The sequence below is a fragment of the Anomaloglossus baeobatrachus genome, chromosome 5, assembly GCF_048569485.1.
Source record: "Anomaloglossus baeobatrachus isolate aAnoBae1 chromosome 5, aAnoBae1.hap1, whole genome shotgun sequence".
In the NCBI taxonomy this organism is placed as follows: Eukaryota; Metazoa; Chordata; class Amphibia; order Anura; family Aromobatidae; genus Anomaloglossus; species Anomaloglossus baeobatrachus.
In genome coordinates, this window is record NC_134357.1 from 163,177,766 (window position 1) to 163,202,632 (window position 24,867).

At 46.4% G+C, this 24,867-nt stretch overlaps 1 protein-coding gene across 3 annotated transcripts in view; it reads left to right on the forward strand.

The window, feature by feature from the left end:
- BMPR1A (bone morphogenetic protein receptor type 1A) overlaps positions 1 to 24,867 on the forward strand; it is a 140,864-nt gene that overhangs the window by 99,849 nt on the left and 16,148 nt on the right. For 2 of the 3 annotated variants that reach the window (XR_012754231.1, XM_075349000.1), the window contains exons 4-11: positions 3,106 to 3,268; positions 4,777 to 4,879; positions 6,026 to 6,125; positions 17,338 to 17,440; positions 17,521 to 17,659; positions 17,970 to 18,162; positions 21,401 to 21,698; positions 23,848 to 24,023. Coding sequence is in view for 2 of the 3 variants with exons in the window: in XM_075349000.1 (XP_075205115.1) it covers positions 3,106 to 3,268; positions 4,777 to 4,879; positions 6,026 to 6,125; positions 17,338 to 17,440; positions 17,521 to 17,659; positions 17,970 to 18,162; positions 21,401 to 21,698; positions 23,848 to 24,023 (1,275 nt within the window). In the remaining variant the exon portion in view is untranslated. The remainder of the gene's footprint in view (positions 1 to 3,105; positions 3,269 to 4,776; positions 4,880 to 6,025; positions 6,126 to 17,337; positions 17,441 to 17,520; positions 17,660 to 17,969; positions 18,163 to 21,400; positions 21,699 to 23,847; positions 24,024 to 24,867) is intronic. The other variant, XM_075349001.1, reaches the window with a different exon arrangement.

The window sequence follows — 24,867 nt, forward strand, 5'->3', positions numbered from 1 at the left end:
TTCCGTACTGCTAGTCGGGTATAGTGTGGAGTCCTCGCCCCCTTTTCCCGCACCCTCCCACCTATCCCGTAGTGCAGTGGTCTAAAGACTCTGCTCGTAGGCCGCAGCACTTTATATCAGAGGACAGATTCCTGTGCACTGCGCAGATGGGAGCTCTGTATACAACTACTGCAATGATCAACCGCCGGCCAATCAGAGGTCAGTAGCAGGTCACTAGCGAAGCTGTATAGAGAGCTCGTCCCTGCACAGTGCCGGGGAATCTGTCCTCTGATATAAAGCTCTGTCAGCGGCGGTCCCTGCACCGGCCAGCGTTCAAGAAGCAGGCAACTGAGGGAACGAGGACAGGTGAGAAAAATTTGTCCTTTTTTGGGGTTTTTTTTTTTTTTGCTTGTATGAAGAATGGCACGATAGGGGACAATTCCACAGGATGGAGCATTGAAACAAGGACAGGGGACAAATGCTATAGGATGGGCACTAGGCTGGGGCACATTACTATAGGATGAGCGCAATACTACAGGATGGGCACATTGCTACATTATATGTGTGATGGATGTGATGTGAGGTGATTGTGCTGTCACAGATGAGAGGTAGTATCACTGCTCTGATTTCCAATGCTGGAGCGATCAGTGCTGGAGCAAAATGGTGACAGCCAATGAGTGTGCAGAGGGCGGGGCTGGACAGTGAGGCAGGGCGGTGCCAGCTGTGACTGTGAGGTTTGGCATAGGAAGATTTCATGTTTGGTTGATCTTCAGGTAAATAAAGTGACTGCAGAGAAAAAAGTGATAATCGAAGAGGAACAAAAGTTAGAAAAAAAATAAAATAATGTAGGAGTGTTATATATATATATATAATTTATATTTGGAGCGCTATACACTGACAGCTGGAGCAGCATTAATACATTTTAAGAGTTTTTGTGATGATACATACAACCGTGCTATACTAGGCTGAGCTCCACCCGCTCTTATATGAGTGGGCAGGACTGGCATCAGAAAGGCATTTCTACCAGCTGCACTAACATTTGGCTACATCTCCAGCTGTTTTACACCTGAAAACTGTCACAAGCAGCTTCATGAATGAGCCCCATGTTTTCATCTGTCTCAACCTAGGAATAATAATATCTTTATTTATATAGCGCCAACATATTCCGCAGCGCTTTACAATTCAGGAGGTTCATATAGAAACAAGTAAGTTATAGAAAATACAGTAATTAAAGCACATAAGACAACCCTGCTCATGAGAGCTTACAATCTACAATGTGTGGGGGACAAGGTACAAGTGCTTATTTACAGTGAATCCAGCCATCCCAAAAGAAATGGGGGATAAAGGATGCCTGACCCAGTGAGCCAAAACGTTGAGATGCTTTTGGGTGCGGTGGAGTTTGAGGGGGATTTATGTTCTGAGAAGTTGTGGAGGCACTATGTGAATTTAATTCGCCTGGGCCACCCTAAAAAGATGTGTTTTTAGGGAGCGTCTGAAGCAGAGAAAGTTGTAGATCATCCTAGTTTCTTTGGGTAGAGCATTCCAGAGGATTGGTGCAGCTCGGGATAAGTCTTGGATCCGGGAGTTGGAGTTTCGGTTAAGTGTGGATGTTAGTCAAATGTAGTTTGCAGAGCATAACGAACGGGTAGGGTGATACAGAGATGAGAGTGGAGATGTAGGGGGGTGCCGCACTGTGGAGAGCTTTGTGGGGGAGAACAAGCAATTTGAATTGGATCCTGTGATGTATGGGCAGCCAGTGCAGTGACGGCCACAGAGCAGAAGCATTAGTAACGGATAGCCAGATAGGTGACCCTGGCTACAGCATTAAAGATGGACTGTAGAGGAGAGAGTCTAGTTACGGGAGACCAATTAATAGAGAATTGCAGTAGTCAAGGCGGGAGTGGATCAGGGCCATGATGAGGGTTTTTGTAGTTTCCATTGTGAGAAAGGGGCAGATTCTAGAGATGTTCTTGAGGTGCAAGCGACAGGAGTGGATAAGAAAGTGTATATAAGATGGTGAAGGAGAGATTGGTGTCTAGCATAACCCCAGACAGCGGGCCTGCGACCTGGGAGATATGCATTGAATAGACTCTAAGGGGTGCTTCACACACAGCCAGATCGCTGCTGAGTCACGGTTTTTGTGACGCAGCAGTGACCTCATTAGCGATCTCGCTGTGTGTGACACTGAGCAGCGATCTGGCCCCTGCTGTGAGATCGCTGCTCGTTACACACAGCCCTGGTTCGTTTTTTTATTGTTGCTCTCCCGCTGATAAGCACACATCGCTGTGTGTGACAGCGAGAGAGCAACAATCATGAATGTGCAGGGAGCAGGAGCCGGCGTCTGGCAGCTGCGGTAAGCTGTAACCAAGGTAAACATCGGGTAACCAAGGTGGTTACCCGATATTTACCTTCGTTACCAGCCTCCGCAGCTCTCACGCTGCCAGTGCCGGCTCCTGCTCTCTGCACATGTGGCTGCAGTACATATCGTGTAATTAACCCGATGTGTACTGTAGGTAGGAGAGCAGGGAGCCAGCGCTCAGTGTGCGCGGCTCCCTGCTCTCTGCACATGTTGCAGCACAGCGACGCGTGTCGTTATGATCGCTGCTGCGTTGCTGTGTTTGACAGCTAAGCAGCGATCATAACAGCGACTTACAAGGTCACTGTTACGTCACAGAAAATGGTGACGTAACAGCGACGTCGTTGTCGCTATGTGTGAACCCAGCTTAAGCTTGCTTAAATGTTATTGTGACTTAGAAACAGGATTGTGCCATTAAATTCTATTTTGGGGTTACCCCTGAAAATTATGCACCAAAGTTCAAAGGGATGTTGAGGTTTTGTTTTTTTTTTTTAACGCTCCTGAAACAGCACCCCTTTTCTTTCAGGCCTGTTTCTGGTAATGCAGCGCAACCAGGTACCAAAACCCATAACTTCCAAATGGACTGCATTTGAGTGCCCGCAGTCCATTTGGAGACCTTGCGGCCTCCACCTCTGGACTAAGATTCGGGAGCCTAATGATGCCACATACTGACTTACTAGTCTGCACATTGTGTATTATGCAGTGTATACCATTATTTGTACTACACCTTTCTAACACACTTTCTATGCCTTGTTTTTTTTCTTTTTTAGGTCAACACTCGGACCTTTTGCCACCCAGACCTGCAATGAAATCAAACTCTGACCCTAAGAAACAAGAAAATGGGGTAACAGTGGCTCCCGAGGACACATTACCCTTCCTCAATTGCTACTGTTATGGATATTGCCCAGAAGATGCGACAAATAATACTTGCATGTAAGTAGACACGTCTCCCTTTCTCCGTGAGGGGTGTATTGTGTCTATTGAGCAATAGAGATGAACCCATTTTCCTCCCAACACTAATTATACATCACTCCTAGTTTTATAAGCCGTTAATTTACCATTTGTATCGGTTAAGATGTCGGTGTCAACAGAACTTAGAGATTATACACGGTAGAAGGACAGACTGGGATGTCTGAAATAGACAATTTATTACTAAGCCCTGGAGTCACATCTGAATATTCCAAATTCTTCTGTACTGTGATTGGGAAATAACAAGGTGTATGCTGCCATCTACTGTTCACCACTGGTTTTGCACATTTTTATTTTTAATTTTAGCTTTCAAATGTAGTGCCTAGGATTTTTTTTTGTATTATTGGACGGCATACACTAAAGGGAATAACTGTATCAGACTACAGTGGTACCTCGCTTAACAAGTAACCCTCTTAACGAGAATTTCGCTTAACAAGCAAAGCTTTCTGTAAATTTGTAACCCGCTTTACGAGAAAGCTTTGCTGTACGAGCAAAATTCTCACCGCGCACACTTCCGGTTTCGTACATCCACCACACTCTGACCCACACTTGCAGTCCACACAAACACACACATGTATGCACAAACACACACGCATGCACATACAGTATTATGCTCACCTTACCTTCCGTTCCACCGCTGGTCTGATGGTTCTTGTAGTTCCCGGGTACATCGCGGCGTCCTCGTGGCGAACTACAAGACCCAGGAGGCTTGTGATGGAACGGAAGGTAAGCTGAGCATATAATATAACATAATATGTTATAATATAACATAATATGTTTACCTTTCGTTTCATCGCCGGCCTCCTGGGTGCTGTAGTGCGCCGCTGCCCTCCAGTCCACGCTGTATATCTGCATCCATAGCAACGAGGGAGGAACTTCCTGTCACGGCTAATGAAAGGCAGAGCGCTGGCCAATCAGAGGCAAGCGGCTCTGCCTTTGACGTCGGCGCTCTGGCCGGGAAGTTCCTGCCTCGTCGTTATGGTAACGCGTTACACAGCCCGGCCCAGTACCAGAGAACAGCAAGTCCCAGCAGACCGGCGATGGAACGGAAGGTAAGGTGAGCATATAGTGTGTGTGTGTGTGTGTGTGTGTGTGTGTGTGTGTGTGTGTGTGTGTGTGTGTGTGTGTGTGATGATGGAATAGGGGACCAGGATGGGACATTTTAGAAGTTGTGGAAGGGATCGTCAGCATTGCAATGATTTCCTATGGGAAATCTTGCTCTGCTGAACGAGTACCTTGATTAACAAGCACAGTCCCCGAACGGATTGTTCTCGTTAAGCAAGGTACCACTGTACTATTTATTTCCTATCTTGTATCCTATAGCACACTTAAGGTTTTTAACAGGCATATTCCATAGTTCACTTTGTAGTTTTTTTTGCATTAGAACAGTCTTCCAAGATATTTATTTTCCATGGTGTATTCCTTTTACAGCTTAGCCATATCTGATCAGAGTTTTTATTCATTTCTTGTAGTACAAATGGACACTGCTTTGCCATTATTGAAGAAGATGAGCATGGGGAAATTACATTGACTTCTGGATGTATGAAGCTGGAAGGTTCAGATTTCCAGTGCAAGGTAAGGTTTTTGAAAATTATTTTTTTTTTATGTACTACACGTCAAATGTAGGCAGCAATAATGTTCTGCAGTAAAGGTGTCAGATTTGTGTATGGATGGCCTATAGCTCTGGATGGGTCATCAAGATGAGCTTGGTGGAGGCTGAACGCCTGATGCCCGCACTAGTCAGCTGTTATGTGCTGTGACAGTGGCCAGATATAAGCACTGTACAAAACTGGAACACCGGACCTCTGGGCATTGGTTAGTGGCCTTTACAGAGTAAACCGTTTATCTCCCATTCCCTTTCTTTAGTAAGGCTATATTCACACAGGACGTTTTTGCAGCGGTTTTTTGTCCTAAAACTGGACCAAAACCTGCTCTTGTGGCAAGAGTCATTGTGGTTTTGGTACTTTTTTTTTTTTTTTTTTTTTTGTGGCGTTCTCTACACTAGACCTGCAGACCGTGTCTGTGATTGGTTGCAAGAATTGCATGTTTTTTCACCCAGAGGAGCGCTGTCGTCCTTATTATTTGTATGTCATTGGTTGCAGTCAGTTGCTGGGGGCGCGTCTGACTGCAACCAATCACAGATAAAAGCAGTGAATATGTAATGAGCAGGGAAGTGGAGGAGCCGCAGGAGCGTGAAGGTTTGCTGGTGATTCGGTAAATATAGCTCCAATCCCCCTATCCCCACCACCATTTTTAAGTGCTGGCCTGATATCCTGGATCAATTCCGGGGCAGAACCGTTTTTTTTATTAACCCGGTTAGACCCGCCGATCCAGGGTATCTGCGAGTCCACCTGTCACTAAGTTGAAAAACTGTAGCAAAAGCGCTGAAATGAATTGACATGTTCATTCTTTTCAGAACGCAACAAAACCAGAGGTCATTCACAAAACCGTCAGAAAAATCCTGGAGATGTGTTTTGTGTGTGTGTGTGTGTTTTCAGAAATCTCATAGATATTGCTGGCACTGTATAAATAAGCGTTTTATTAGCATGGATTTGCATTAAACCATGGCAAATCCGTAGCTAAAAAACGCCCAGTGTGAATATAGGCCAATACTGGAAATCCTCTTTAACGCCTGCAAGTGAATGTGTCGTAAAATATTTGCAGCATGCACAGTTTGTGGAAAGTAATTTGTCCCTTTTCTATTTAAAAAAAAAAATATAGGATTCTCCCAAAGCCCAGTTACGAAGGACAATTGAGTGCTGTCGGACTGACTTTTGCAATAGAGATTTGCAACCCACGTTACCTCCAGATGGCGCACCAGGTAAGTGATATCCTGAATGTGGCGTGTATGTATGTGTACATAACAATATATAACATAAATTATCACCCTGTTGTCTACTGCCATGATATTAGGTTCACGTCCAAACATTATTTTACAGTTAACAAACACACTATTTACATAAAGAGCAGTAATTTGTGGTTATCAGAGCCATCTTTAAAGGGGTTTTCCAGGCTTGGTCTTCAAGTCTGCAATCTCTCTGTGACTGCAGTCTTTTGAATCCTCACAATGGGCACTGTACCCTGGTAGGATTGTCCGATGGCTCAAGCAGATGCAAGTATGTGATTTGCTTATCTGTGGTCATGGGTCACCTAGATGTGCACCGCTTAATACTAGAACTACTGAGGTAGTCATTTTGACTACTTTGCACCATGTATTTCTATATAGATGTCACGAGTCCAGTAGTTCTAGTGTTAATACAAGTGACTTGGCCAGTCTGCACATGTTTATCAGAATTGGCTGGAAGTAAGTAAGCAAATGGCACACTTGCAATAACATCCCTCCATCACCAAAGAATCCCGACAGTGTGCGCTTTGAGGAGTCACAAGTCTGCAATCACATACAGCACACAGTGACTGCAGACTGTATCCCAAGCCCAAACAACCCCTTTAGCATTTTGGACTAAGTTCAATTTATGGTCAGGCACTACGTTCTATGGAGGTTAATACACTGCTCAAAAAATAAAGGGAACACTAAAATACCACATCCTAGATCTCAATGAATGAAATGTTCTAGTTGCAAATCTTTAGTCATTACACAGTGAAATGCGTTGAGAACAATAAAACCTAAAAATGATCAATGTAAATCAAAACTAATATTCCACGGAGGTCTGGATTGGGAATGTCAAAATCAAAGTGGAAAATGAAATTACAGGCTGATTCAACTTCAGCGAAATGCCTCAAGACAATTAAATGAGGCTTCGTAGTGTGTGTGGCCTCCATGTGCCTGTATGACCTCCCTACAATGCCAGGGCCGGCTCCTGATGAGGCAGCAGATGTTCTCTTGATGGATCTCCTCCCAGACCTGGATTAAAGCATTAGCCAACTTCTGGACAGTGTGTGGTGCTATGTGGCATTGGATGAAAGGAGACATGATGTCCCAGATGTGCTCGGATAGATTCATGTCTGGGCAACACGGGCAGGCCAGTCCATATTGTCAATGCCTTCATCATGCAGGAACTGCTGACACACTTGAGCCATGTGACTTCTTGCATTGTCATGCACCAGCATATGGCCTCACAGTGGGTCTGAGGATCTCATCCTGGCACCTAATGGCAGTCGGAGTAACTCTGGCGAGCACATGGAGGGCTGTATATCCCTCCAAACAAATGCGTCCCCACACCATTACTTTCCCACTGCCAGACCAGTCTTGCTGGAGGATGTTGCAGGCAGCAGACTGCTCTCCATGGCGTTTCCGGACTGTCATGTGCTCAGTGTGAACCTGCCCTCATTTGTGAAGAGCACAGGGTGCCAATATCCAATCTGCCCATCTTGGTGTTCTCTGGCACATGCCTATCGCCCTGCACAGTGTTGGGCTGTAAGCACAGCACTCACTTGTGTACGATGGCCCTCATAGCACCCTCATGGAGTCTGACAGTTTGAGCAGACACATGGATATTAGTGGCCTGCGGGAGGTCATTTTGCAGGGCTCTGGCACTGCTCCTCCTGTTCCTCCTTGCACACAGGAGTCCTGCGCTGGGGTGTTGCCCTCCTAAAGCCCCCTCCACGTCTTCTGGTGTACTCGCCTGTCTCCTGGTACCTGCTCCATGCTCTGGTCGCTGTGCTGACACACAGCAAACCTTCTTGCCACAGCTCACATTGGTGTGCCATCCTGAATGAGCTGCACTACCTGAGCACTTCTGTGGGTTGTAGACACCGCCTCATGCTACCTTTTAGGGGTGAGAGCAATGACAAAATGCAAAAGTGATCAAAACAACAGCGAATGGATGAAAACAGGAATACTCTGGTCACCACATGCAGCACAACTTACTTTATTGAGGTTTCTTGCCAATTGCCTCTCATTTCTTTCTCTCTTCCATTTGCACAAAAGCTGGAGAGATTGATTCACAATAGGTGTTGCTTTATAACTGGACACATGGATTTCACAGAAGTGTGATTGAGTTGGAGTTACATTGTGTTTACTTTATTTTTCTTTGTTGCTCCATTGGGAGACCCAGACAATTGGGTGTCTAGCTTCTGCCTCCGGAGGCCACACAAAGTATTACACTTAAAAGTGTAAAGCCCCTCCCCTTCTGCCTATACACCCCCCCCCCCCGTGCATCACGGGCTCCTCAGTTTTTATGCTTTGTGCGAAGGAGGCACACATGCACGCATAACTCCACAATTTAGTCAGCAGCAGCTGCTGACTATATCGGATGGAAGAAAAGAGGGCCCATAACAGGGCCCCCGGCATGCTCCCTTCTCACCCCACTCTGGTCGGCGGTGCTGTTAAGGTTGAGGTACCCATTGCGGGTACATAGGCAGGAGCCACATGCTGTTTTCCTTCCCCATCCCTTAAGGGCTCTGGGTGAAGTGGGATCCTAATCGGTCTCCAGGCACTGGGACCGTGCTCCCTCCGCAGCCCCTGGGGAATCTGCTGGACAGGAGCCGGGTATCGTCAGGGACAAGGCCCTGCTACTGTGAGGTACTCTGTGTCCCCTTGGGGACGGCGCATGGAGCGCTTGTGTTATACACGCTGCAGCACTGCTGGGTGTGTTAGTGCGCCGGGACTACCGCGCTGACCGCGCTTGTTTGCCGGCCGCGCTTATAACTTTAGTCCCCGGCTTCTGCGGCCTAGTACCGCATACTCCCACCCCCGGGCCTGCCAGTTAGGGGAAGGGCGGGACGCTGCACTGGACGTCAGCGCTGAGGGCTGGAGCATACTTTGTATCCTCCTCCCCCCTCACTGAGCACCGTGGGGCACCAGATTCCCGCACTTTCTAGGGCACGCCCACGGCCCCCTCCTCCTCACAGAACGCCGGCAGCCATTCCTGTCAGCACTTCTGAAGCTGGAGAGGAGAGACAACACGGCTCTGGGAGGCCCAGGCAGGGAATCTGGTGGTCACACAACCGCTTTGGGCGGTCGGTAAGTCGCACCTGTTTCTAGGTGCTGGCCCCCCTGGGTGCCGAAGTGTATATATATATATATATGCTTATATGCTATACATTTACTCTGTACGGTCGCACTGTTGGTTTTTGGCTATATACCCTCCCGGATTGTACTCAGAGGAGACAACAGCATGTCGTCCGCAAAAAGCAAGGGTGCCAAAGCACAGGCTTACTTTGCAACCTGTACCTCATGTGCGGCTATGCTACCGGCAGGTTCCACCTACCCTCATTGTGTGCAATGCTCGGCCCCTGTGGCACTTACTCAGCCGGAGCCTCTGCCACTGGTGGCCCAGGTGGAACCACCTGCTACCACTGTCCAGGTGACAGGGACGGAGTTTGCAGTATTCGCTGACAAACTTTCTGAGAGTATGGATAAATGGTCTGCTAAGATACTAGAAGCCTTGCAGTCCAGGCCGGTAACACAGGCCCCGGGCACTGTTGAATCATTGACCCCAGGCCCCCCTCGGTTGGAGCAGCAAAGTGCTCCTGGGGTGACTCATAGGTCCCAAGGTGAGGTCTCCGACACGGACCGCAGTCCCAGACCGCCTAAGCGGGCTCGCTGGGAGCTTCCCTCGACTTCATCACACTGCTCAGGGTCTCAGCAGGAGGACTCTCTAGAGGATGAAGCGGAGGTGGCAGATCAGGATTCTGATCCTGAGGCCGCTCTCAACCTAGATACACCTGAAGGAGACGCCATAGTGAATGACCTTATAGCGTCCATCAATCAGGTGTTGGATCTTTCTCCCCCAGCTCCTCCAATTGAGGAGTCAGCTTCTCAGCAGGAGAAATTCCGTTTTAGGTTTCCCAAGCGTACAATGAGTACGTTTCTGGATCACTCCGACTTCAGAGAGGCAGTCCAGAAACACCGAGCTTGTCCAGATAAGCGCTTTTCTAAGCGCCTTAAGGACACACGTTATCCCTTCCCTCCTGACGTTGTCAAGGGTTGGGCTCAGTGTCCCAAGGTGGATCCTCCAGTCTCCAGACTGGCGGCTAGATCCATAGTTGCAGTGGAAGATGGGGCTTCACTCAAAGATGCCACTGACAGACAGATGGAGCTCTGGTTGAAATCCATCTATGAAGCTATCGGCGCGTCCTTTGCTCCGGCATTCGCAGCCGTATGGGCACTCCAAGCTATCTCAGCTTGTCACTCGCAGATTAATGCAGTCACACGTGCCTCTGCTCCGCAGGTGGTGTCCTTAACCTCTCAGGCGTCGGCGTTTGCGTCCTACGCCATTAATGCTGTCCTGGACTCTGCGAGCCGTACGGCGGTAGCATCCGCCAATTCGGTGGCAGTCCGCAGGGCCATGTGGCTACGTGAATGGAAGGCAGACTCTGCTTCCAAAAAGTTCTTAACCGGTTTGCCATTTTCTGGCGACCGCCTGTTTGGTGAGCGATTGGATGAAATCATTAAACAATCCAAGGGAAAGGACTCATCCTTACCCCAGTCCAAACCAAACAGACCTCAACAACGGAAGGTACAATCGAGGTTTCGGTCCTTTCGGCCTGCGGGCAGGTCTCAATTCTCCTCGTCCAACAGGCCACAGAAGGGTCAGAGGAACTCCGATTCATGGCGGTCTAAGTCACATCCTAAAAAGACCGCCGGAGGAACCGCTCCCAAAGCGGCCTCCTCATGACTTTCGGCCTCTTCACACCGCATCCTCGGTCGGTGGCAGGCTCTCCCGCTTTTGCGACGCCTGGCTGCCACAGGTACAAGACCGTTGGATGAGAGACATTCTGTCTCACGGTTACAGGATAGAGTTCAGCTCTCGTCCTCTGACTCGATTCTTCAGAACATCTCCGCCCCCCGAGCGAGCCGATGCTCTTCTTCAGGCGGTGAGCACTCTGAAGGCAGAAGGAGTGGTGATCCCTGTTCCTCTTCAGCAACAGGGTCACGGTTTTTACTCCAACTTGTTTGTGGTGCCAAAAAAGGACGGATCTTTCCGTCCTGTTCTGGACCTAAAACTGCTCAACAAACACGTAAAAACCAGGCGGTTCCGGATGGAATCGCTCCGCTCCGTCATCGCCTCAATGTCCCAAGGAGATTTCCTAGCATCAATCGACATCAAAGATTCTTATCTCCACGTACCGATTGCACCAGAGCATCAGCGCTTCCTGCGTTTCGCCATAGGGGACGAACACCTTCAGTTCGTGGCACTGCCTTTCGGCCTGGCGACAGCCCCACGGGTTTTCACCAAGGTCATGGCAACAGTGGTAGCAGTCCTACACTCTCAGGGACACTCGGTGATCCCTTACTTAGACGATCTGCTTGTCAAGGCACCCTCTCGAGTGGCATGCCAACACAGCCTGAACATTGCTCTGGAGACTCTCCAGAGATTCGGGTGGATCATCAATTTCCCAAAGTCAAATCTGACACCGGCCCAGTCACTGACATATCTCAGCATGGAGTTTCATACTCTCTCAGCGATAGTGAAGCTTCCGCTGGACAAACAGCGTTCACTACAGACAGGGGTGCAATCTCTCCTTCAAGGCCAGTCACACCCCTTGAGGCGCCTCATGCACTTCCTAGGGAAGATGGTGGCAGCAATGGAGGCAGTTCCTTTTGCGCAGTTTCATCTGCGTCCACTTCAATGGGACATTCTCCGCAAATGGGACAGGAAGTCGACGTCCCTCGACAGGAACGTCTCCCTTTCTCAGGCAGCCAAAGCCTCCCTTCGGTGGTGGCTTCTTCCCACTTCATTGTCGAAGAGGAAATCCTTCCTACCCCCATCCTGGGCGGTGGTCACGACGGACGCGAGTCTGTCAGGGTGGGGAGCGGTCTTTCTCCACCACAGGGCTCAGGGTACCTGGACTCAGCCAGAGTCCTCCCTTCAGATCAATGTTCTGGAGATAAGGGCAGTGTATCTTGCCCTAAAGGCGTTCCAGCCGTGGCTGGAAGGCAAGCAGATCCGAATTCAGTCGGACAACTCCACCGCGGTGGCATACATCAACCACCAAGGCGGAACACTCAGTCGGCAAGCCTTCCAGGAAGTCCGGATTCTGCTGTGGGTGGAAGCCACAGCCTCCACCATATCCGCAGTTCACATCCCGGGCGTAGAAAACTGGGAAGCAGACTTTCTCAGTCGCCAGGGCATGGACGCAGGGGAATGGTCCCTTCACCCGGACGTGTTTCAAGAGATCTGTTGCCGCTGGGGGATTCCGGACGTCGACCTAATGGCGTCCCGGCACAACAACAAGGTCCCGGCATTCATGGCACGGTCTCAAGATCACAGAGCTCTGGCGGCAGACGCATTAGTTCAGGATTGGTCGCAGTTTCAACTGCCTTATGTGTTTCCTCCTCTGGCACTGCTGCCCAGAGTGTTACGCAAGATCAGGTCCGACTGCCGCCGCGCCATCCTCGTCGCTCCAGACTGGCCGAGGAGGTCGTGGTACCCGGATCTGTGGCATCTCACGGTGGGCCAACCGTGGGCACTACCAGACCGACCAGACTTGCTGTCTCAAGGGCCGTTTTTCCATCTGAATTCTGCGGCCCTCAACCTGACTGTGTGGCCATTGAGTCCTGGATCCTAGCGTCTTCAGGGTTATCTCAAGAGGTCATTGCCACTATGAGACAGGCCAGGAAACCAACGTCCGCCAAGATCTACCACAGGATGTGGAAGATATTCTTATCCTGGTGCTCTGATCAGGGTTTTACTCCCTGGCCATTTGCCTTGCCCACTTTTCTTTCCTTCCTTCAATCCGGATTGGAAAAGGGTTTGTCGCTCGGCTCCCTTAAGGGACAAGTCTCAGCGCTCTCTGTGTTTTTTCAGAAGCGCCTAGCCAGACTTCAACAGGTACGCACGTTCCTGCAGGGGGTTTGTCACATAGTCCCTCCTTACAAGCGTCCGTTAGAACCCTGGGATCTGAACAGGGTGCTGATGGCTCTTCAGAAACCACCTTTCGAGCCAATGAAGGATATTTCTCTTTCACGCCTTTCGCAGAAAGTGGTCTTCCTAGTAGCAGTCACATCACTTCGGAGAGTGTCTGAGCTAGCAGTGCTGTCATGCAAAGCCCCTTTCCTGGTGTTTCACCAGGACAAGGTGGTTCTGCATCCGGTTCCGGAATTTCTCCCTAAGGTGGTATCCCCCTTTCATCTCAATCAGGATATCTCCTTACCTTCTTTTTGTCCTCATCCAGTTCACCAATGTGAAAAGGATTTGCACTTGTTAGATCTGGTGAGAGCACTCAGACTCTACATTTCTCGTACGGCGCCCCTGCGCCGCTCGGATGCACTCTTTGTCCTTGTCGCTGGCCAGCGTAAAGGGTCACAGGCTTCCAAATCAACCCTGGCTCGGTGGATCAAGGAACCAATTCTCGAAGCCTACCGTTCTTCTGGGCTTCCGGTTCCCTCAGGTCTGAAAGCCCATTCTACCAGAGCCGTGGGTGCGTCCTGGGCTTTGCGGCACCAGGCTACGGCTCAGCAGGTGTGTCAGGCGGCTACCTGGTCAAGCCTGCACACTTTCACGAAACACTATCAGGTGCATACCTATGCTTCGGCAGATGCCAGCCTAGGTAGGCGAGTCCTTCAGGCGGCGGTTGCCCACCTGTAGGAAGGGGCCGTTTTACGGCTCTATTACGAGGTATTATTTTACCCACCCAGGGACTGCTTTTGGACGTCCCAATTGTCTGGGTCTCCCAATGGAGCGACAAAGAAGAAGGGAATTTTGTTTACTTACCGTAAATTCCTTTTCTTCTAGCTCCAATTGGGAGACCCAGCACCCGCCCCTGTTCCCTTCGGGCTGTTGTTCTTTGTGTACACATGTTGTTCATGTTGAATGGTTTTCAGTTCTCCGAACTTCCTTCAGATTGAATTTACTTTAGACCAATTTATAAGTTTCCTCCTTCTTGCTTTTGCACCAAAACTGAGGAGCCCGTGATGCACGGGGGGGTGTATAGGCAGAAGGGGAGGGGCTTTACACTTTTAAGTGTAATACTTTGTGTGGCCTCCGGAGGCAGAAGCTATACACCCAATTGTCTGGGTCTCCCAATTGGAGCTAGAAGAAAAGGAATTTACGGTAAGTAAACAAAATTCCCTTCTTTTTGAGCAGTGTATATGCAGCTGTGTACTTCTTATTGGTACGTAGTTCTGCCATTTTCTACCAGTGTATTCGCATATATATTGAACATATAGCCTTCGTACGTTGTGGATGGAGCCTTAAAGGGAATCTTACCCAGCTGAGAGCAGCATAATGTAGAGACTGAGACCTTGATTCTTGCGATGTGTCACTTATTGAGCGGTTTGCTGTCATTTTGATAAAATCACAGTTTTTTCTGCTATATATAGATCTAGCAGTTATACAGAACTCATGAATATACTGGATTACCTGGCAGCACGCTAAGTAGTCCTTTAGTGATCTACTGCTGATTAAATAGTGATTTATCAAAACTACACTAAGCAGCCCAGTAAGTGACACATTGCTGGAATAAAGATCTCTGCCCCTACGTTATGCTGCTCTCAGATTGGGTGTAAAAAGCCTGGTGACTGATTCCCTTTAACTGAACTCTTCTTTTTATTTACTAGATTACATTCTTTGGGGCTAAAGTTGACATTTACTAGAAATTCAGCGCACTAGTGTAAGTTCTCTGCAGGCCTTGAGCTAGTGAGGAATGCTGGGGGATTTTTACACGTGAAGGACAAAGGAAAGTAAATAAAGCTCTGAACCAAATTCTTTACTAATCACAGCATATATGGCTAAGTTCACACACTGCGTTTTTTTGACGCTGCGTTTTTGTGCGTTTTTGGCCGCTAAAAACGCACAAAATCGCACCCGCGTCGAAAAACGCGTCAAAATGCATGCGTTTTTACCGCGATTTGGTGCATTTTTGGCTGCGTTTTGCTGCGTTTTTCCAATGCATTGCATGGGGGGGAAAACGCAGAAAAACGCAGGAAAGAATTGACATGTCAAATTTTTTTTTCAAGCTCAAACGCAGCTTAAAAAAAAAAAGTTGTGTGCGGACAGCAAAAATGAAAACTCATAGACTTTGCTGGGGAAGCAAAGTCATGCAGTTTTGAGGCCAAAAACGCACCCGAAAAACTCGCAAAAACGCACTGTGCGCACATAGCCTATATATGCAATGGATTAAAAAAGTTATTTAATGTCCAAACTACCTATTAACTCCCTTATTTCAGGAGCTATGGTTCACCCAAGAGACTCCAACATCCTCAATGAAAGCAAGATTCTAGAAGAAGCAATAGCTTTCCTTATCTGAAGAACTGGCTCTGTAAATGATTTCCTTCCCTACACCCTTAATACACTGATCTCTAGGCTATACAAAGTAACAGAGCAGACCTCGCTAAACGTCACTGACAAATGGGAAAACAAATTACACACTTCATTCTCTCCAGAATGTATTAAATACATACTAAATGGAAAACCTTCTCCTCTTCCCGAAGACATCACAAATAGAACTATAAAATGTTCTCAAGATGTTATAAGCCCCGACATACTGCAAAGAATTCAGAAATCTCGTTCCACTAAAACTGCTGGCATTGTAAAACTGACATAAAATCAATCCTTTACGGAAATTGCTCTTGTGTCCTCTATTCAGACTGCTGTATAACACGGACTACAATCTAATCAAAATGCTTGGACTGGCCAAGAGCTCTCCTGACATGAGCTTGAGAGCTGCATAGAAGTACATGAAGCTGTCTGCTCGGGTCAGGAGAGCCACAGTCAGTACATGTACTAAGCTGTGATCCTTGTCCGAGTTATATGGCTGTCTGACCCCAGCTTAATAAGTGCTCCGAACATCAGCGGAGTCCCATGCTCTGCAATGTCTGGCACTCTAAGTATGAATGAAGTGGCAGTGCAGCCCACATGGTCAACCTCCGCTCCATTCAGCTGGAGCTCATTAGCGCCTCGGTTCTCAGGATTGCTGGGGGCCATGACAATTGGAACCCAAGTTATCAAAGTTATCCCCTATTTCATCGATAAGAGATAATAGTTAAACTTGAGAACACCCCAGTAATGTGGCGAAATGGGTCATAGCTAGGCACTGGGGAGCATGAATCTGAGCTTGGCTGAGGACAATAGGCAGACATGAGACTAGCCCAGCGCTGCCCCCAGATGGCTTTTCCCAATACCACGCCAGGTGATTGACAGGTCTTTTGCTATGTACATATATAGGAGAGATCTGTCAATCAATTAGAGGGTGGGTGGGAAGAGCTGACCATGGTCTGCACAGGACTAATCTCGTGTTTGCCGGTTCTTGGCCAACTTTTGTCTATGGATTTTCTGTTTGTTTGAAGCATTGAGCATTTCACAGTAAAATGTACCTGACTGCACTCATGTAGCCAGGCTCTGATTCATGCTGCCTGCGGTTTGGGAAGCATAAATCACCTGACTGGCTCCCTTTTAAATGTAGTCAGTTCATTTGGAAAAAAAAGATGGGCACAAAATGGGAACTATAACTTTGTTGAACTTTGCTAAACATGCAGAACACTGGTGCGGTTAGTCCTTTTCTCTGATGGGATATTTGTGTCCTCTCGTAATAACCATTATTACTATCACGACAGCCACTTCTTCTCTAGTTTTCTGCATTCCTAATATTACACCATCATCGTCATCTTGTACACATTGCTACTGTAGACCACTCCAAATGATGCCGACCTCTGGTCTAGTGACGGGGGAGCACTGCCATGCTCAGGTGCTTGGAACGTGTAATGAGCAGTTGGATGCCCAGATGGACGGGACTCGGGTACCAGAGTATAATGGAAGTCATGGAAAGCTCTACCATTTCATCCAGAAGATTTCCCCGAAAAATGATTGCATTCCCCATTTACTTCCATTATACCGTACTTGGGTAATCAAGTTGCACCCGTCTGAGTATTGAACTGCTCATTATGAGTACCAAGCATGGTAGTGTTCGCTCATCACTACCCATTTCTCTCCTCTTCACCACCCTTACATTTTTCATTTTTTTACTCTACCTTTCCTCTCTGATTTGACGTTGAGCCTTCAAGCTCTTGCTATTTATTTTTTTCCACCATTTCCAAGATTGGTAAAATTGGAAATCACAGCTAAAAAAAACCAAACAAACATACCTGTCTTGCTCTACACAGTCCTGAGTAACGCTGTAATTCTTTTCAGTAGGTATATTTGGCAGAAGTGTCCACGTCATAGCCCTGATTATATCCATTGTGGTCTGCTTATTAATCATAGTGGTCTGCATCTTCATCACCTGCTTGTACAAGTAAGTCTCAGAAACTCTACAGACATTTCCACCAGCTAGTCAGACATCTTAGGTTTTACATTAAGATTTTATTCTTGCAGACACAAACTGGCAACTCAGAGAATGCTGTACAATCGAGATCTGGAGCAAGACGAGGCGTTTATTCCTGCTGGAGAGTCATTGAAGGCTCTCATCGACCTGTCCCAAAGTTCAGGCAGTGGATCTGGTCTTCCCCTCTTGGTAAGTCGGAATGTCATTTACTTTTGTTCCATGTCCGATAGAAGCAAAGTTTTGAAGCATTTTCTACAGTGATTCTGACTGACATGCCAACTAGTTTGAGGCTTAGAGTTGACACAGTATGGTGCTCTGTGCAGTGCCATATTACAGGGGTATACTTCCAATGAAGCAGCACCTCTAGGGTAGGCCTTATCACACATGGATGTCATTTGTTCGGTCTTGGGTTGCATAACATTGCATAGCCAGCTTCTAAATTAAACGACAGCTTAGTAGACAGATACAAAGTGTAATAACTTCTCATTTGGCCCTACAGGTCCAGAGAACAATTGCAAAGCAAATCCAGATGGTGAGACAGATAGGAAAGGGGCGATACGGCGAGGTTTGGATGGGAAAGTGGAGAGGAGAAAAAGTGGCTGTGAAAGTGTTCTTCACTGCGGAGGAAGCCAGCTGGTTCAGAGAGACTGAAATCTACCAAACGGTGCTGATGCGGCATGAGAATATATTAGGTAAGGAAACTTTCCGCATTTCTAAGTAATATACCTTACAATATATTTGTGCAAGAGAGTTTGCGAAAATGGTATGAGATGCAAACTACATTTTCTTTGGGGAAAATGGAGACCCCCAGGCTGCATTTAGGAATTCCTACCTTGTATCCATCTGCTTTTACTAGGTGGCTGTTTCCTGAAGAAAAAATGATAGTTAAAGCAATGAAGCCCTAGGCTGGGTGCTTCCTAGCCCGAGTAACTTGCCTTAGCTGCGAATACGTTCCAGCCTGGAGAGCTGCAGTAGAGATCTGAGCAGGACATGCTCTGTAGTGCAGTGCTACCTGAATAGCAGTGGGCTAGTTATATTGTTTTTTGTAACTCAGTGGGGTCTTTCAGCCTTCTTGTCATATGTATCCGCCATCAATTTTAAAATAATGGCAGTCTTTCGGCACCCCCTCCCATCAGTTGTGTGAAGAGACTGCAGCACTTGGGTGAACACCGAATGCTCTTCAATGTTTACAGCAACTTGCAGGCTGGTTCTTATCATCCGGGGCCAGACTATTAAAACACAGCCATGCAAGATATTCCACTAACGTGAGAAATACAGCCTAGACTTTTACGCCAAAAAGCCTGTGTAAGATAGAATATAGTAGGCAATGGCGCCAAGAAGTACTGCTTGGCTAATAGAAAATTGTTACCGATGGACCAGATAAATCAAAATTCCAAATTACTAAAGCAGCCTGCTCTGTTGTAGATTATCGAGTAGTGATGGAAAGTGCTTCACTAACATGTTTTATCCAAACATAAATTCAGGTATTTATCATAAGAACCCCCTACTTTTTATGCTCATGTGAATGCATTACATACCTTTTCCTTCAGTCATAGGGGTGGAACTTTTCTTCTGTTCGGTCACGATCCTTTTCATATTCCCTGCGCATTGTGATTGACTGGCCTGACATCACTGCAATCTCACATATAACAGTGACTGTGACTGAACCGAAGAAAAGCGCCACCCCTTTGATTGAAAGAAAAGGTCTGTAATGCATTCACATGAGCATAAAGAGTGGGTTTTTATGATAAATACGCAGTTCTTTTGTTTGAAAAAACCATGTTAGTGATGTACATTGCACCACTAAGACATTGTGGGCAGCTTTATATAAAAAAAAGGACGTGACCGGTTCCATTTAATGCTAAAAATGTAGTACGTTTGTTTTTTGAGGCTCTAAATGTACCCACAAGTCTGAAGAGGGAGAGGAAAATTGTGTTACCCTGTGAATGCAAGACTACGTATCAGGTGCTCTGGAAAATGGATGTGCATGTGTACTATTGTCACCGAGGACGAGCAGCCCACTGGGCTGCCAATACTGCGAGTGCTGGAAGCAAGAAGCATGGTGCGGATGTGTACACTCACTGTGCTCACTTAGCTCAATGTCAGCTTATTGTGATGACGAGTTAGTGTGAGGAGCGGAGTCCCCCTTTACAATGTCGCCCATGTCACATGAGCAGCGAGTGTTTGTGACAAGGATGATAAAGAATACGGGGGTCCCGGCTTAGTCTGTTGTGTTCACAATGGTAGGGGATCCTTGCCCCATCACTAGTGACTGACTGTAAGCCCGTCAGTCACTGTATTATTTAACCTTTTCCTGATTGGTCTAATTTTTAGTTTTGCACTTTCCTCCTTCCTATTTTTTTCAGTAGTTTTGTATGACTCCATTCACTGTACTGAACAACTGTAAAAAACATTTTTAAAAATGCAAGTGTGGTGAAAAGGTGACACTAATTTAATCTGTTTTTTTCACATTTATTTTAAGGTATAAATGACATGGTTACCTGGTTTTCCAGGATTACAGCAATACCAAATTCATATAGTTTGTGTGTCCTTAAAATATTCTGAACATAAAACATTAGTTTGGGTCACCACTTTTAGGCTATGTGCGCACTAGGCCATTTTACCCGCGGATTTGCTGCGGAAATTTCTTGAGAAATGTCTGCAATCTTTGTGCAGACATTTCCCAGCAAATCCTATGAGAGAAAAAAATAGCTGTGCGCTCGCTGCAAATTTTTCTCAAGAAATTTCCTTGAGAAGATTTTTTTGAGAAAATTTCTTGAGAAAATGAGCATGTCAATTCTTTTCCGCAGGTACCTGCGGATTTCTGCAGTACAGCCTGCAAAATCCGCAGGGAACAACCTGCGGGAAAATCGCGGCAAATTCGCAGCAAATCCGCATGCGGATTTACTGCGGATTTGGTGCGGATTTTTTCCGGAGGTCCAGAAATCTTCCACTCCCAGAAGTTTCTCAAGACATTTTCTTGAGAAACTTCACATTTCTAGTGCGCACAAAGCCTTAATAACCTTTATTGTTCCATCAGTGGGCCTTTGCGAGGAATGCCGTTTTTTGTGCCATTTTGTAGTTTACTTTGGCTTTTTTTTATTGCCTTTTATTTCATTTTTTTGGAGTAAAGGTGAGCTGATTGAGAAAAAAAAACAACAAACAAAGCACCATTCTGGTGTTTGTTTGTTTGTCCAAAAAATTATACAGCTAGGCATCCAGATGGGTCGGATGGGCGTCTGTGTTCTCCGATACCGCCACCTCCTCTTTTGTCCTTCTTTGTCCTCCATCTTCTGAAGCTATTATGGATGACGCGTCCTACGTCATCCACACAAGCCGACACTGGGGTCCTGCGCAGGTGTACTTTTATCTGCCCTGAGCAGTTGTAGTGCGCATGTGCAGAACCTCAATGCCAGCTGTTGTGGATGACGTCGGACGCATCATCCACACTAGGCTTCAGAAGATGGAGGACAAAGATGGACGAAAGAGGAGGTGCCGCACGCAGAAAACGGAGACACCCATCTGACCCATCCGCTCCACACCAACCGTTTAGATAAGTATTATAAAGTGTTTTTTACGCTCTACACAGTGGCCTTGGCTTTTATATACAGCATGTTAGACTGCTGTATATAAGAGCATACTGGTGGTTGCCACAGCTTATAGGCCCCAAATCTGGTGACAGGTTCCCTTTAACACCTGCTATGTATAGAATGGGCTCATCCACACACATTCACAATATACACACGTATCTGATATGGAAATAGGTTAATAAACCTATTAACCAAAATGCATAATATTTGAGCTAATATTTTAAGAAGATCTGTTCAAATACTATTCTACCCACGACAAAGACAAACCAGCATGTTGATATGTTTTGTTAAATAGGCATGGCATTAAATTATTTCTTATGGGTTATTTTTATTACCCCAGGTTTCATAGCTGCTGATATTAAAGGGACTGGATCATGGACACAAATGTATCTGATAACTGAATATCACGAAAATGGATCTTTATATGATTTTCTCAAGTGTGCCACCCTGGATACAAGATCTCTTCTTAAATTGGCTTATTCTGCTGCCTGCGGCCTGTGCCACCTGCATACTGAAATCTATGGTACTCAGGGAAAGCCAGCCATCGCACACCGCGATCTGAAGAGCAAAAACATCCTGATCAAGGAAAACTGGACATGTTGTATTGCTGACCTGGGACTTGCAGTGAAATTTAACAGGTAAATTACAGCTGCTGCATTCTGCAAGCCTTATAACATGACCAACATAGAAATCCAAAGGTTCTATTGGGGTCCTTCATCAGCTGCAGGCTACAGTCCCGGCCAGGTGTTTTGAGACTGACACAAGTTTTAGTTTTCACTTTGGTTTGCTGCTTTAGGTTTTTGGGGTTTTTTTTTTATCTTTTATTCAGATGTGTCTATGGTTACTGAAGTTCAATTATAATAATTTCATCCGTTTTTAAACTTTTATTGACGAATACCGTATTTTCCGGCAACATAAGACTGGGCGTTTAAGACTACCCCCAACTATTCCAGTTAAAATATAGAGTTTGGGATATACTCGCCATATAAGACTACCCCTCTGTATGTGGTACCAAGTATACAACAATCAGTCAATAACGGCAAGAAATGTACGGTACCTTACTGGCGATTTGGTGATTGTTGTATACAAATCCTGCTTGGATTGGACAGCTCTGCCTGCCTGCCCAGCCCTCCCGGTCTCCAACACTATCAGAGCGGTAGTGCATCCCTCTGGCCTGCCCTTGTATCCTTCTACCTCCTTCTCTGCCTTTTAGATATTGCACATGCACACCTGTGCCACTTCACTGCAGCCCTCAGGAGCGAGATCTGAGAGGCAGAGGAGGAGGTAATTGGTTACAAGGGCGGGCCAGAGGGATGCGTTACTGGTCTGATAGTCTTCGAGACAGGGAGAGCTTATAAACTACCATATTTTCCTTTTTATAAGACGCACCGGATTATAAGACGCATCCCAAATTTGGAGAAAAAAGTTAAATGTTACTCTGAGCGGGCACTGCTCTGTGCGGCAGGCGGTCAGTCACGGGCCATTCTAAAGATGTCGGCGGGGAGGGCTTCTTCAAATAATGACGGCCAGATCAATCTGCACACGAGCCGAGTCTAGGTGCTATTATTTGAAGTAGCCCTCACTGCCGACATCTTCAGAATGACCCCTGACTCACCGCCTGCCGCACAGAGCAGCGCCAGCAGCACACCGCATAGCATTGCCCGTGCCTTCTTTGACCCCTGTTCACCACCCCCTGGTAAGCCACATTCGGATTTTAAGGTGCACCCCTCATTTTCCTCCAAAATATTTGTGAGGAAAAGTGCATCTCATAATCTGAAAATACCTAATTATATGCCCTATAAGATGACACCCAGCATATAGGACGAGCCCCGACTTTTGAGAAGATTTTCAGGAGTTAAAAAGTCGTCTTATACGCCGGAAAATATGGTATATCAAGTTTATGTAAAGACTGAATATTTACAGTGTTGACCCTTATTCTTGAAGACTTTTGCAATTTATATCAGCTTCTGGGATTTTATAAAAATAAAGTTACATAGCAAATAAATTGGCCAATTCATGAGCACCGACCAGCTGCCACAAGGTGTACCTTTCTTTGATGGGACCCTAATCTAATATCATGCCATGCCTGGGCTAACTAGGTTGTAATCACATCAAGGAACGGTGGCAGCTGGTGGGCTCTCATGAATTGGCCTATTTTTGCCCTACCAACCTTCATTTTTATTAGTAAAGCTGTGATTTGTTTTTTTTTTCCTGACGCATAGAAATATATCACTTCATTTTTTATCGAGCGTTCAAGTCTTGTACAGAAGCACGGTGTGTAACAGTTTTCTTCACAATGCTTCCTGATCTCTATTTTATATTGATGACAAAAAAAAAAATTTCTTACATAAGTGAAACAAAACCTAGACTTTTATGTATCCATGTGACTGGAATAACCTGGAGAATTCATTGAACAGGTTTTTTTATGTGAACATTGAAGAGAAAAAAAAAACTAAACAAATCTTAAATCCAAAATATATGTATTCTATAGTTATGGTATAAATGTTACATAAGTCACAAGGTAACTTATGTTCCCCAAAACAACACAATAAAAAGAGCGCCTCATACGGCCATATTAGTGAGGAAATAAGTTATGATTTCTGTGAAGCGCAGAGCAGAAGCTGCTTCTCTATTTCGCTATAATGTTATATAATTCTGGGTTATAGCTGTGAAAAGGAATTTAGATGGAGAAGAGGAAAATAAGGACTTCTACTTTCCGTCTGCTTGGATAAAGAAAAACTGTGTAATCTTAAGAAATCATTCTACTTCTTCTTCTCTTCCTTTCAGTGACACACATGAAGTTGATATTCCCCTGAACACGCGCGTCGGCACAAAACGGTACATGGCACCTGAGGTCCTGGATGAAAGTTTGAATAAAAACCATTTCCAGGCGTATATTATGGCCGACATCTATAGCTTTAGCCTAATCATTTGGGAAATGACCCGTCGCTGCATCACTGGAGGTAAGTCGTCTTCTGAACCACTGGTTAAAGAAGCCCTGAGATCTGAACATATATGTAGTGTAGTGTAAGGCTATGTGCGCACGTTGCGTACAAGCCCTGCAGAAATTTCTGCAGCGATCTGAAGAGCACATGTGCGCTTTAGATCGCTGCAGAAATGTCCGTAGTGAGCGCCGTTTTCATGCGGTCTGCCTGCAGCTCCTCCCATAGACAGAGCAGGAGCTGCCGGCAAAGCGCAGGAAAGAAGTGACATGTCACTTCTTTTTGCGCAGCGCTTCGGCAGTAGCCGAAGCGCTGCGCTCTTAGACGCCACGTGCGCACGGCCCCTGCACAATCTCCATAGACTGTGCAGGGGCCGCAGGACGCATGCAGTTACGCTGCGCTACAAAGCGCAGCGTAACTGCATGTTTTTACGCAACGTGCGCACATAGCCTTAGTGTGTTAATATCCTCACCTACCGCCGTCTTCTCAAGAGTCCAGCACTGTTCTGCTCCTCTTCTCAGTGACGTCACTGCTCTTCAGTATCTTTGGGTCATGCTGCACTCTGTGTGAGCGACTTTTACAAGGTGAGTCCATGTATTGTTAGAACAAGGCACCATAGGCTCACATTGTAAAAGAGACACCCAGCTTATGCATAGTGATCCATAGAATGTGAACAGCAGTGACGTCACTGAGAAGAGGATACTGCAGAAGGAGGAGGTAGGTGATTATAATAACACAATAACACTACAGTATTGACACAGGTTTAGGCAAAAAAGGTTAATGGGAGGGCTTTTTAAACTCGGACAAACTTCTCCATCCATTCCCCAATTAAATAGGGAATTGCACATTATCCTTCAGTGCACTG